The 14,595-nt window shown below is 45.2% G+C and overlaps 1 protein-coding gene across 3 annotated transcripts in view; it reads right to left on the reverse strand.

The window, feature by feature from the left end:
- Nucleotides 1-1,609: 1,609 nt before the first annotated feature.
- Nucleotides 1,610-14,595, reverse strand: part of VWA8 (von Willebrand factor A domain containing 8) — a 400,893-nt gene continuing 387,907 nt past the window's right edge. For 2 of the 3 annotated variants that reach the window (XM_070800010.1, XM_070800013.1), the window contains exons 43-45: nucleotides 11,463-11,561; nucleotides 10,185-10,423; nucleotides 6,466-7,270 (exon numbers count right to left, since the gene is read on the reverse strand). In XM_070800010.1, coding sequence (XP_070656111.1) covers nucleotides 7,162-7,270; nucleotides 10,185-10,423; nucleotides 11,463-11,561 — 447 coding nt within the window. In that variant the 3' untranslated portion in view covers nucleotides 6,466-7,161. Of the gene's footprint in view, nucleotides 2,610-6,465; nucleotides 7,271-10,184; nucleotides 10,424-11,462; nucleotides 11,562-14,595 lie in introns of those variants that run through there. The other variant, XM_070800011.1, reaches the window with a different exon arrangement.

Genomic DNA, 14,595 nt, shown 5'->3' on the forward strand with positions numbered 1-14,595 from the left:
TAGTGGTAAAGGACCCGCCTGCCAATGCAGGAGACATAAGGAACTCGGGTTCTATCCTTGGGTCAGGAAGGTCCCCTGGACAAGGAAATGGCAACCCATTCCAGTATTCTTGCCTGGAGAATCCCATGGACAGAAGAGCCTGGTGGGTACAGTCCACTGGGCCACAGAGTCGGACAGGACTGAAGCAACTTAGCATGCACGCACACACAGCCCAGGGTCAGAGTTCTTCTCTTGGTAAACGGAACAGGGCGTAAAAAGAATCCTATTTGTTCACTTCACCAGAGACATGGTTCAGGGACTGTGGAGTAGGTAGGTTTCCTACTACCCAGGTGAAAGGCCTTGCCTTTGGGTGGAAGACCCTTGACCAGGGCTAGAGAATCCCCGCCTGATCATGTCTGCAGCACCTGCTTCTGTTGAAACCCGGATGTCAGAAAGGCAGTGTTCCCTTAAGACGGGCGAAATACAGGTGGAAAGCTGATGTCTCTACAAAAGCAAGATGCAAGAGAACCAAATCACCACCCACACACATGGTGGAAGCATTCAATGAGCAGCAGAAGACCAAATACATACCCTCTCATGTGGCCACATCTTGTGCCCTCATGGGGTGCCCCGTCTCTGCTTGGGTGATGCTCCACGTGGCAAGCATTCCCCATCCCCTTCTTTGCCTCCCTCCCCCACAGTCCTGTCTGAGGACCTTCATCTCTGCCTGTGAGTGAGGGATTCAAGCCAAGATGAGCGTGATGGACGGCCTCCCAGGGCTATTTGTATTTAAAAAGAGGAGCCCTTCTTGCTGAGAAACCCCTCTCTAAAGACAGACTTCAGACATGAGGGGGCAAGAAGCCAGGCCAGCTGTGCGGAGCTGCACTCCTGCCAAGTGACTGAATGTCTGCTTTCAAGCGGGCCTGTGGAGCTGCGCGTCCCCCACCTCTGCAGAGAGCGCGCTCCTCTCCTCCAGTCTGCAGGAAAGGTCAGAGCAAAAGAGAGACGCCTCAGTTCAGGCGCCACACATTTTTGTACTCCAGCCCGCCATGTACGGACATGCATGTTCTATCCGCCTGGAAAAGAGTTGTTCAGAAGCATCTGGGCCCCAAAGGACGCTTTTCAGATAATAGATGTGTCTTTGTTCACTGTGAAACAAACAGCTCTATTTCCTGGTCTGTGTGTCTATAACTAAGCCTTAGGCCTTCCTGGGTACCCCGTCAACCATCCTTTATGTTGTATGTGCGTGCCACCTGGAGTCTGGGCATCCTGGCCTGGGGCAGAGACCCTGGGATGCCTCAGCAGCTCTGAGGTCTATGGGAACCCGCCATCTCAGGTGGCAAAGCCAACGCTGGTCAACAGGCCGCTTCCTCCAGTGTGGACACTTGCTGGGTTGGCCAAAAAGTTCATTCGAAAAACCTAAACTTTTTGGCCAACCCAATATTTCCACTGGTCCACGAATGCTCCTTTCGAGGCCAGCGTTTCAGGGCTGAATCTCACACGGGCCAGAAAATCCTTTGTGAAAGGAAACAGACCACCTAGCTTTGTCGACACTCACTCTACTCCTAGAGTCCGATGATGGATGACTTCTAAGTGATGAGTTCCGAAATGAAGACATGATCAGTCTCACTGAATTAGCATCAGCATTTTATTCTTATAAATACGGTGCATTTGCAAATCGAACTCTAACGTCTTGAGTAAGGACACTTATTTTTCTTCCAGTTTCAATGAATGAGGTTTCAAGTGTGGCATCACGAGACCAATTACACAAAGGACTCTTGACAGGCTCATTACTTTCTCGCCACATTCCAGCAGGCATGACAGACACACTAGCTTTGGGATGCTCAGACTGACAATTTCCTCCCATTTCCAGGTCAGGCTCCAGTTACTGTTACGAATGCCTCAGAGATGCATGTAATTTCAATAAATCTTTATATTCTGGAAGTCCTCTGGGGTCAAATCTACTGTCTTGGGAGTCAGAGTCTGTTGACAAACACTGTGATTGTTCCTACAGGGAGAAGAGCTGACGGCTCCAAAGCCCTTTTGCTGAAGCCCGTGAGAAGAGGGAAGGGTCAGGGTGTCTTTGGTGCCTGTTGGGGGCCAGGGGGTGGGGGCATGGGTGGTCTCCCACGCATGACAGGTCCGCTGAGGAGATTTCTTACTGCAGAACACGACATTCTAGCCACCCTCTGGACCCAAACCACCTTAAAAGAGTGTTATACTTGGTTCTGAGTGGTCAAATACCCCAAGTGCCACTCAATTTTAAAATTACGTAACCCTGGCATTCCAAAGCCCACAGGCATGGCTGTGCCAGAAGAGATGAGGTCTCTGTTTAAAGGTGAAAGCCCCAGACAGGGCTTAGTCTCAAAAAAAAAAAACAAAAAAAAAACCCAACAAACAAACTGTCAAATTGCTCTCATCTTGAGAGTCTACTTGGCAAGCATTTTTTTCTCCTCTGGAGGAGGTTTTTGTTTACAGGATTTAACAATTGAAGAAAAAAAACCCCACACACAATTGTGCATTGTTCGCTGCGGCACAAAGGTCGGCTCTCAGCACACAGTGGGTTTCCAATTCCTGATCCTTTTTGATCCCATTGTGTAGATCAGCAGATACAGAATTTTATTTTATGGCTGCAAAATGAAAAGCAAGAGACAATGGGCAGAAATCTTGTGAATCACGATCCTACAGAACTATCTGCCCAGGTGCTGGGCAGAAAAGTCCCTCTTGTCCAATTCTAACGGTGTTTACGTAACTTTTAGAATGCATATTCACTCAGTAACACATTTTTTTAGGGTGATTGATATAGATGCCCAAATCCTCTGTCTCATAGGGCCTAAAATATGTGTGGAGCTGAGACAATGAGGATGCTGGGAAATGAGGAGGCTCTTGTAGGACGTAGGGGACAAAGTCAATTCACTGTAGGAGATAAAGGAGCATGAGACTGCAGTGCTGCAGATCACTTTGTCCAGCCCTTTTTATTCAGAGATGAAGCAACTGAGGCCCACAAGCAACTAGCCGCAGACTGCACAGGCACTGATATTAATAGTTCATGCGAACAGCATCGACAGCTTCCTTCTTACCAGTCTACCCTGTTTGGGAATCCTCCCACTACAGACCAGGGGAATTATTTTCCATTACTTACAATACTTCTGCCACAGCATATCTTAGAAAAAAACATAAAGGAGAGGCAACAGGTAAGAACTTTACAATATAACCCTGACGAGAAATTGGTAGCTAATTCAACAATTCATTTAAGTATCTGAAAAAGCTATATGTTATTGGTTGGAATACTTCTTTAAAAAGGGACGTTTTTTCCTTAATAAGGTGAAATCATGTGCAATTTATTCAATACAAGTGGCCATGTGGCTGCTCCTGAGATGCAACTCCAGGAAAAAAAAAATTTATCTAGGCACAGGAGGTGTCAGCTTAGACTTGTCATCTCTCTCATAATGGTGATGGTTGGAAACAAACAGAAATGCAACAAATAATGCTTCTTGGTCCCCCCAAATCTCTTTGCTCTGCTCCCTGAGGAATTTCACTCTGGCCGATCTGACAGGAACAGGAAGAAGCCAGGTGGAGCGGGGGTTTGGAGCCCCCAGAGATGCATTTCAGGAGCACTGACCACGCGGTCCAGGGAACACCACTCCTCAGGGGCTTTCAAAGCCCCAGAGTTTGTTTAGAGAAAACCCTGACGGCATGGATGGATTTCTCCTCCTGACAGTTTGCAGGAGAGGGTGTAAACAATTAAATGATTCATTCCAAACATGTGCTAGACGCAGGGACCCTTGCTCAGAGCCTTTTCCTGCGGGTGTGCTTGAGCCGCACATGCGTGATGAGGTCCTCTTGCGGGCGCTCACAAAGGACCCCGGGGGTGGGGTGGGGAGACGCATCCTTCACCCTGAGACTCACGGCTTTCATTCCTCCTGGCTGGTCAGGATCACAATGGACCTTCTCAGCGTTATGTGGGCTCCCTGAGGACGGGGTTAGCCGCCTTTCAGTGGAACAAACCCCACTACCCCCCCACACCGAGGCACACAATGCGGTTATTATAACGCCCTGGCCCTAAGAAGGGCCTGGGAACAGCTTGGAGTGGCCTATAATTAAGTTCACTTAATAATAAAGACACAACTTCTTAGGTATTTATTGCAAGAAGCGAAAAGAAGCCTGTTATCTTCTCATTCTCTACTCCCCTCCCCCACCCTCCTTCCCTTTTACAAATCAGGAAAGCCAGGGAGTTATACATTTTTTTAAAAATAACTTTTGCAAAGGCTGTCTGGCCAGTGGGGAAAGGGAAATTAAATTACTTGAGAACATTCTTTCCATGTTTAAAAAAAAAAAAAAAGGCTTCTGCTTATTCAGGTAGTTAACTCATGGGGAGGACTGTTAAAAGGCTGTTCCATCAACCACTCTTGGGTTCAACTTCCAAAGGCTTTCAGGGGCTGTGACCCTCCAGCAAAGGGGCATCCCTAGGGATGAAGCTGCCATTTGGAAGGGCACTTCCTCAAGCCGCCGCTGTGCCCAGGAAGGATCCATGGGGAGTGTCCCTCCAGCAGGGCCCCATGTCCTTGGTCCCCACCCCTCCTCCAAGCACTCAATTGTGCAGCTAGTTTCCAAGTAGTGGGGAGAGGACAGAGCGCCAGGAAATGTGGTCAGTTTGCAAGAATAAAGCATGAGAGGGGGCAGTCCTGGGTCACAGCTCTGCCCCTGTCTGGCTGAGTGTGCCTGTTTTCTTGAATTTCCCTAAGGCTCAGTGTCCTTTGTAAAATGAGGATGTTAGTAGTACAAGTGTTAGTGGCTCAGTCGTATCCGACTCTTTGTGACACTATGAACTGTAGCCCGCCAGGCTCCTCTGTCTGTGGAATTCTCCAGGCAAGAATACTGGGGTGGGTATCCATTCCCTTCTCGAGGGGATCTTTCTGACTCCAGGATCGAACCTGGGTCTCCTGCATTGCAGGCAGATTCTTTACTGTCTCAGCCACAGGTACAATGAGTAATGAATAGTCTTAAGTTCTCTGAGCCTCACTTCTTTTATCTGTAAAATGAGGTTAAAAAGTAACCTATTTTACATGCATTGTTGGGATAACTGAAAGGAGTAATGTATGAAATCGCTTAGCATACGTGGTACATAGTGATCAGTAAATGCTAGCTGCCATTCTTATTATTATCGTTATTCCTGTTATTAATGCAACTGTATTTTGAAAGATACTTATTGGATTGAAATCGTTTGCATCATTGGATGAGTCAATACACACAGTAGGCGTCTGTCTCGAGAAACAAGACAAGCCATGCAAACTGGCTGGGCAGTACCGCATGGGAATAGCTGCTGATTGCTGTTATTTCTTTGGTAGGGAGATGGGGTGGTGAAACACATGAGGGTCATCATTTCTTTGCTGTAATTAATTAAATGGAATAAACTGTACAGTTCCCACCATGTAGGGGTGAATAAGATAACATTAACAAGAAGACTAGTCTTTTCAGCTGGTCATAAGAAAGCACACGCATACTGGCGCTCCCAGCATTTTGGACTTTGCCATCAGTGATGAAGAGAAACTTTCATTACATGGTTGAAAAGAGGCTGACTTCTGCTGGAACATTTGATAAAAAAAAAAAACAAACACTGGACATCGAGCCTATTGATAAGTAAAGGTCAGCCCAAGAGAGGGTGGGAATGAGGTACATTTTGGGGAAATAAAAAAGAATGAGGCTTATAAAAAGAAACAAATTTGAGTCAGTTGAGCTGAGATGGATGGACCTGTTACACAGGGTGAAGTAAATCAGAAACAGAAAAACAAATACCACGTATTAACACATATATATGGAATCTAGAAAAACAGTACCGATGAACCGATTCACAGGGCAGGAATAGAGAACACACGCATGGACAGTGGGGAGAGGGTGGGGCGGGCTGAGAGAGAAGCATTGGCAGAAACACACTGCCATGGGCAGCTAGTGGGGTTCGGACGCATCACTGACCGACGGGCACGAGTCTGGGCAAGCTCCTCGAGACGGCGAAGGACACGGAAGCCCGGCGTGCTGGGACCACAGGGTCTCAAAGAGTCAGACGTGACCGAGTGAGTGAACAGCAAGTTGGAATGTGCTGTGTGACAGGGAGCCCGACCTGGAGCTCGGTGGTGGCCTAGAGGGGTGGGGTGGGGGTGGGGTGGGAGGGAGGCTCACGAAGGAGGGGATATATGATTCTTAATGCTCGTTCACACTGTTGTACGGCAGGAACCAACACAACATCGTAAAGCAATTATCCTCCAGTTAGAAATGAATTTTAAAAAAAGGAACGAGGCTGCTTTTTAAATAGCTAAAGAAATCTCCAGTTACCATTCAGCTCAAACATAGTGCCTTGTTTTCACTTTGTTTTATGTAAAAAAACAATAAGCATTTGGAGGTACGACATTTTGGACACCAAAATGGAGGACTGTGAAACTCTGAGAATCCCTGAAGGAGAAGAGACAGGAAACTCAAGGCAAGACATCCTTTATCCTCCCGATCCCAGCAGCATTTGCTCTTTATTCCTTAAAAAGCCTTTTAAAAGTCACATGGGAAAGGAAGCGCTCCAAGGATCTTTCGATTCCTTTTGGTTTTGGCTAAGACAATGAAATTATTGAGAAAACCCAACCTTTTATAGAATACTGCTGTTGAAAGGACTTTTGAGTGGGTTGAATACTATCAAATCATTGTTTCTTGGGCAATACAGAGCGGAGGAAAAAAAATAAAAATAATTACTGAACAGGAGCGGATTCGGTGGGTTTGCATAGAGCTGCATTCCAGTGTCAGAATGTGGCATCAAAGGCTTCGTTTACCACGGCCACTTTTTTTTATCCTAAGTGACCAGGTGATGCATGAAGGCAACAGCAAGGTCCTCTTCATCCCTCAGGGTTTTGGAAACAGACCATGCTCCACCATTCTCAAACCACCTTCCTTTAACCCTGGCCTTTCACATAATGCAGGTCAACCCGCTTCCTCTAGTGATCACAGATCAGCGGTGCGCGGGCCTCACTCTGGCTGCTTCTCTGAATTCTGATTACTTAGCAAGTGCAGGAAGGCTCAGGAATGTCAGAATTACCCGGTCATTGCACGCAGACACTGGATAGACCTCTTCTTTTCTTCAGGATACTCTTTCTTTGTATCTTATTTCAAATCCCAGGGTCATCAGGGTGATAAGGGCACTTCTTAAACACTGGACAGCATGGTGGAGGTGAAAATCTGTTGTAAAATCTGAGGGATGTCCTTGGTGTCCATGGCAACAAAAGACCGGCCTGCTGGTAGAGTTCTCTGAAGCCTGTCAGGATGCATGGGGAAAGAAAATTACCATCGCAAACCAGGGTGCCCCCTTCACCTCCGGCTTCTGCAGACCTCAGCATCCGAATGGTTTCTTGGGAAGGGAACTTCTCACTTTTTAATATCTTGCCCCTGCTTGCAGTGGAACTGGCTGTTGCTAGGCAACAGAGAGCTACAGAGAGAGGCTTGCTGGAAGCACTGAACCGAAAGAAAGGTCTTTTCAGTGAGAAAATTGGGGAATTTGCAAGGAAAAAAATGCTCTCCCTTTTATGATGGTCGTTTCCTGGTATTTTATATTCCCTTGGCAGAACAGAGCCCTCAGGATCAATCTGGGACTAGCTCACCTAGATTCAGAGAACGTGTTGGCCTCACACTGTCCTACTAACTGCCTTCCTGCCTTAGAAAAACAGGCTTCAAGAAAAGCTGCCCAGCCAAACCTCAACTGGTTCTTTCTCTCTTCCTCTTGCGTTCTCTCTCTCCTCTCTCTCCCTTTCTCTTTTCTGCCCCACATCATACAATGTGAAACATAATCTGACTTACGCAATGCCTGCTTTGATGACACTGAGGTTATATGGGCTTATGTTAATTATTTTAAATGCCAAGTTATCATTCGGAACAAAGGGCCATTTTTGGAGGCAGTAAAAGTACAAGACACAGCTCTATCCCAAAGAACGCCTCCTTTCACTATGCCAGCAGAGTTTGGTTTTGGAATGACATTAATACAAGTCCACTCTCCTGTGCAGTATCATGCATTTGGCATGCCTGGTAGACCAGCTAATTCTACAATGTATCTCCTGCCAGTGGATGTTGGATCATTTCCCCAGGAAACCACAAGGGTATTATTGTGCTTTCTTAAGTGTTCAAACAGGATCTGTTCACTAGAAAGACAAAATAGCTATTTCAGCTCAAACAGTATTTGTTGAGCTTGCCGTCTGGATTCATCCTGGGCTGGGCCTGAAGACAGTCTAAGCGGAAAAGGCATGGTCTGCATTTGAGGACATGGAAGTTCTCAAAGAGGCTAACACGCGCAACTGAGAGAGATGTGAAGTCATTTGTAATAACGCGACTGTAGTTATGTGGTATTAAGTCTGTTCTTAGCCGTGCCCTGAAATCCTACAGCAAATCAAAGGGAAGAGAAAAATATGTCAGAACTTTGGACCCTAAAACATTTCCTAGTCTGTCCAGGACTCTGTGGGCTTCCCTGATAGCTCAGTTGGTAAAGAATCTGCCTGCAATGCAGGAGACCCTGGTTCGATTCCTGGGTCAGGAAGATCTGCTGGAGAAGGGATAGGCTACCCACTCCAGTATTCCTGGGCTTCCCTTGGGGCTCAGCTGGTAAAGAATCTGCCCACAATGCAGGAGACCTATGTTCGATCCCTGGGTTGGGAAGATCCCCTGGAGAAGGGAAAGGCTACCCACTCCAGTGTTCTGGCCTGGAGAAGTCCACAGGCTGCATAGTCCATGGGGTTGCAAACAGTCGGACATGACTGAGCAACTTTCACTTCTCAGGACTCTGTACCATAGGGTGAGACAGGTAAAAGAGGTGGAGAAACAAAAGGGCATGTGGGCTCTTGTGATGTAGGCAGGATTTTATTTTCTCTTTTGAGGAAAGATACTTTCAATTGTGTTTTCTGCTCCTTATAAGTACTTTAAGTAGAGAAAAACCATTTCTGTCTGTAATTCAGAAAGATAAATGTTAGTGTGTTTAAGAAACAAAAATGTTTCCAGATCTCTCCTTTCAGATGATCCATGATAGGATTTATTATCTGACCATAAGTCTCTCTACTGAATATTCAGCATATTTAGTGTAGCATCTTACAATAGATACAGACATACATGAAGGAGAAATACAAGAAGGAAGATTATCTGTCTATGTTTTTATATATATATATCGGAGAAGGCAATGGCACCCCACTCCAATACTCTTGCCTGGAAAATCCCATGGACGGAGGAGCCTAGTGGGCTGCTGTCTATGGGGTCGCACAGAGTCGGACATGACTGAAGTGACTCAGCAGCAGTAGTATATATATATATATGTGCCATGGTCAAGTCGCTTAGTCGTGTCCGAGTCTTTGTGACCCCATGGACTGTAGCCTGTCAGGCTCTCCCATCCCCATCTCATCTCCCATCCCCATCCCATCTCCCATCTCCCATCCATGGGATTTTTCAGGCAAGAGTACTGGAGTGGGTGCCGTTGCCTTCCCCAGTCTATAGCTATGTAGACACACACATTAGATCTTATTTACGTGTATGTGTGTGTATGTTGGGCTTCCCTGGTGGCTCAGTGGTAAAGAATCTGCCTGCTATGTAGGAGCCACAGGAGATGTGGGTTTGATCCCTGGGTCGGGAAGATCTCCTGGAGAAGGAAATGGCTACCCAGTCCAGTATTCTTGACTGGAGAAGCCCATGGACAGAGGAGCCTGGAGGGCTACAGTCCACAGGATTGCAAAGAGTCAGACATAATTGAAGTGACTCAGCACGAATGCACACATGTCTAGTATGTTTAAATACAATGTAGAGACACACATCCCTAATCTCTGATGCTACAAAAATAGTAGATGCTTGTTACTTGAATACGATTTGAGCATGAACTGAGCTTGACACCTTGATGTAAAAGGCAAAATGTATAAAATACTGCTTAATTTTATTGGTAGACAAATCAATTTGCTATTTATTTTATTGTTGGTTAAATATAAGCTGAAAAATAAATAAAGTATTGCTGCTCATCTAAATATAAGGTAGAAGATCCCATTCCCTCACCCAGACTGTCAGCTGCTTGAGGCAGCCGCTCTGGCTTCTGTTTCTCCCCCATGCCCCCCACCATCCCCGACAACGGGAAGCCTGTGAACCAGCACGTGTCAGCTACTCAGACCTCTCTACCCTTGCCCTCTGCTGTACCCTAAGGTGACACTTACCGGGCTGCTTGATCGCCTAAAGATCCAATAAAGATGGCGAAAGCGTTTACTTGAGGGCTGCTTGTCAGGATCTGAGCAAACTTGGCGGGGTGTATTCCATAGCGAGACAGGTTGGCATCACTTAAGACAATGACGAAGTACTCATCAGCTTCTTCTTTGACGATTTCCTTGATGGCATGTTCTGTCCCCTCTAAGGTGTGGTCCCCACTCATGCAGAACTGAGCGTGGGCGTGCATCGTCTGGGGGTAAGACATGGCACAAAAGCCACCAATGAGAAGCTTTCTTTAAAGAAAAAAACCCCAAACACGATTTTTCTATTGACAGTGAGAAAGCACAAATGCTCTGAGCGAGTTCCATGTAATCTGCACGTGAGACCCACAGCAGTACACAGTGACATCTGGGTGTGGTCAAGTCTTTCATTAAAACAGGAAATGTTCCAAAATGATCCCAGTCGGCACTGATTTTTAAAACTCAAGCTGCCATTTACAGTGAGAATATGTAGGGATTTCCCTGGTGGTCCAGTGGTTAAGAATCTGCCTTCCAGTGCAGGGGACGTGGGTTCCATCCCTGGCTGAGGAACTATGATCCCCCATGCTGGGGGGTAAGGAGGGGACACACAGCTACTACTGAGTCTTCACACTGCAGTGAAGACCCAGCACAGCCAATAAAAGCAAACAAACAAAAATCCAAAAAGCCTTAAAAAAAATGTCAGGAAATGTAAGAAGATATGAAGCTTGGTGTCACATGGGAGAATGGAGATAACACAGGAGAAAAATAAGGAATGGCTTGGGTTTCCAATAAACAAAATTATAATACTAAGCACTGTACTTAATAGGAATGGAGGAAATTTACTCTGATAAACACGATGAGTGTGTTTCTACTGTAGATCTAAGTATGTGAAACTGAATTTATTGTTAGAAAAATACTAAGAAATACATAAAATTGGGGTTAGAGAGTACTCTAGAAGGAGTCCTTCTTTTCCTTCTGAAATATGTAGGAGCTCAGAAGAACTCTATAGAATACAGGCTGTAGATCCTGATACTAACCTGAGTCCCCTAAAAATACATAGGAACAAAGTTTAAATTTTGTATGGTGTAGACCAGGAATTTCGGCATGGTAAGTGCTTTCTCATATTAATGCTTAAATTTCTGTGAAACAGAAAGTCTTTTTGCTTCCAGTTAGCTGCTGCTTCTTCAGTGAATCTTTTCAGCGACCAGTAGATACTTTACCTAATCTGGTGGAAGGTTTCTTAATATAGAGGTAATTGAATGCATTTACCTTGAGAATTTCTAGTCTTTGCTTATTGTCCTTGGGGATTTTGTTAATTGGAACTAGACCAATGTTGTATCCATCTCCAGAGTGTCCAGCGACGTCATACTACAGGCAAGAGAATCAGATTTAGAATCCTCTGTCCACTGAAAAATGGTCACTGGGCCTATAAAGCTTCCAACTTTGTTTTGTTATTGCCCAGAACTGCCAAACCTAAGTCTGTGGGTGTTTACCAACAAAGGCAAAAAAAAGTCCATGCTCTCCAGCCGCAGGGAGAGAGTATGAGGAGGGCTTCAGGGGCTATCAAGAATTCCGTTCTTAACTTTCAGGGAGAGAGCTTCACAAAACATACACATATGTACACACACACCCCACAGTGTCAGTAGGCAGAATTCTAAGGTGGCCTCCGAGATTCCTGCCCACCCCCCCCCCGGTATATACGACCTGTACAGTCTTCTCCCCTTAGATGTGGGCAGGACCTCATGATTATGTTATGTAAGGAGGCCAAAGGGATTCTGCAGATGTAAGTAAGGTTACGAATCATCTGGCTCCGAGTTGATCAAAACAAAGATTATCTGGATGGGCCTAATTTAATCACATGAGCCCTTAAAAAGTAGAGAGATTTTTTTTCTTGCTGATAGTAGAAGGGAAAGACAGATTTGAGTGTGGGGAAATTTGATATGTGGGAGTTATCTGTGGTCTAGATGGTGGGCACCACAGAGCAGGACCCCAAGAATCACACATCTAGGAATGACCCTGCCTAAAAGCCAGCACTGAAACAGGGACCTCAGTTCTACAACCTCAAGGAACCAAATTCTGCCAGTTTGAATGGGCTTGGAAGCAGATTCTTTACCAGAGCCTTTGAGTAAGAGCCCAGGCTGGCTGACATCCTGATTTCAGCCTTGTAAGATTCTAAGCAGAGAACTCAACTGAGCCTGCCTGGAATTCTCAACTACAGAACTATGACTTTAACAAGCATTGCTTTAAGAAGCTAAGTCTATGGTAATTAGTTACACAGCAGTAGAAAACTAATACACATACCTTTTTTTTTTCCTGAACACAAAAGTGGAATATATTCACTGTAGAAATTACAGAAAAGCACAAAACAGAAAGTGAAGAGAACTAAAGAGCCTCTCAATGAGGGTGAAAGAGGAGAGAGAAAAAGCTGACTTAAAATTCAACATTCAAAGAACTAAGATAATGGCACCTGGTCCCATCACTTCACGGCAAACAGAAGGGGGAAAAGTGGAAGCAGTGACAGACTTTATATTTTTGGGCTCCAAAATCACTGTGGACAGCGATTGTAGCCATGAAATTCAAAGACGCTTGCTCCTTGGAAGAAAAGCTATGACAAACCTAGACAGTGTATTAAAAAGCAGAGATATCAGTTTGCTGACAAAGGTCCTTATAGGCAAAGCTATGGTTTTTCCAGTAGTCATGTACACATGTGAGAGCTGGACCCTAAAGAAGACTGAGCACTGAAGAAGTGAAGTTTTCGAACTGTGGTGCTGGAGAAGACTCTTGAGAGTCCCTTGGACAGCAAGATCAAACCGGTCCATCCTAAAGAAGATCAACCCTGAATATTCATTGGAAGGACTGAAGGTGAAGCTCCAATACTTTGGCCACCTGATGTGAAGAGCCGACTCATTGGAAAAGACCCCGATGCTGGGAAAGATGGCGGGCGAAGGGAGAAGGGGGTGGCAGAGGATGTGATGGCTGGATGGCATCACTGACTAATGGACAGGAGCTTGAGCAAGCTCTGGGAGCTGGTGGAGGACAGAGGAGCCTGGCATGCTGAAGTCCATGGGGTTGCAAAGAGTTGGATACAAGTTAGGAACTGAACTATAACAACAAAGAAGTAAAAATTATCCATGATCCCATTACTGAAAGGTAACTTCTGTTAATGTTTTCTTATATAAGTTCACACACACACGTCAGCATCAACATGATTTTTAAGTAATGGATAACACTGACCGTGTGATTTTATAATCTGCTTTTCTATTTAATAGTGCACGGCAGAGATTTTTCAGTTTAGCAAATACCTTTTAAATTTGCTCTCTCACAATGCACAAGAGAAAGTCTTGTCTGTTGAGAAAAGGCTGGAATTGAGACAGGGTATTGCATTTTTACAGAATTTGGGAAGAAGTTTGGGATTTGAGGCAACTGTAATTGGAGCAAGGTGGTTCTCTCCAATTGTGGGGTTTGCCCCTAAATTCCCTTTCTCCTCTCATTTTCCTCTAAGAGTTTTTTGTGATACTGATATAAGGATTGGAATAGACCTCAGGGTATTTGAGCAACTGGGGGATCTGAAAAGAAAATTCTGGGTATGGATCTGGGCCAAATATCTTAGGGATTCCTTGGAGTGCTACGGGCTTCCCTGGTGGCTCAGATGGTAAAGCCTGCAATGCAGGAGACCCAGATTCGATCCCTGGGTTGGAAAGATCCTGGAATGCTATGGGTCAAAATACTTAAGAATCACTACTATCTAGTCACCATCAGTCAATAGCTGTCTTTTGAACACCTACCACATGCAAAACACCACTTAAGGTGTTGAAAGTGTTAGTAGCTCAGTCACGTCTGACTCTTTGTGACCCCTTGGACTGTAGCCCACCAGGCTCCTCTGTCCATGAGATTCTCCACGCTAGAATACTGGAGTGGGTTGTCATTTCCTTCTCCAGGGGATCTTTCCGATCCAGGGACCAAACCCGGGTCTCCTGCATTGAGGGAAGTCCTAAGGTGTTGAGGGGAATGCAATGATTTCTTTCATGTCTATTCTTTTATATCCGGTGAGTTTTTTGAGGGCAAGGCTGTATCTTATTCATCTTAACACATTTTATTATCTACGAGTAGGCCTGGTGTATTTATTGTTGAAATGCTTTGAGAGAGTTTGCAATCAAGTTTGGAAATTAAGAAGCTTTCCTTTCCCATGTGCGCTACATTCTTTCACAAATAAATTCTTTAGAAGCTGGAATGCATTTTTTTTCCTCCCAGCACTCATGTGATACATGGTGGTTAACCCAAGCTAGCTGACAAAAACAACCCATAACATAACTGAAATCATGGCATTTAAAATGAAAAGTAGAACATTCTCTGTTGAAATAATTTTTATGCAAAAATAAGGAGTCAGAAGGCAGTCAGGTTA

The sequence above is a fragment of the Bos indicus genome, chromosome 12 (assembly GCF_029378745.1).
Source record: "Bos indicus isolate NIAB-ARS_2022 breed Sahiwal x Tharparkar chromosome 12, NIAB-ARS_B.indTharparkar_mat_pri_1.0, whole genome shotgun sequence".
NCBI classification, from domain to species: Eukaryota; Metazoa; Chordata; class Mammalia; order Artiodactyla; family Bovidae; genus Bos; species Bos indicus.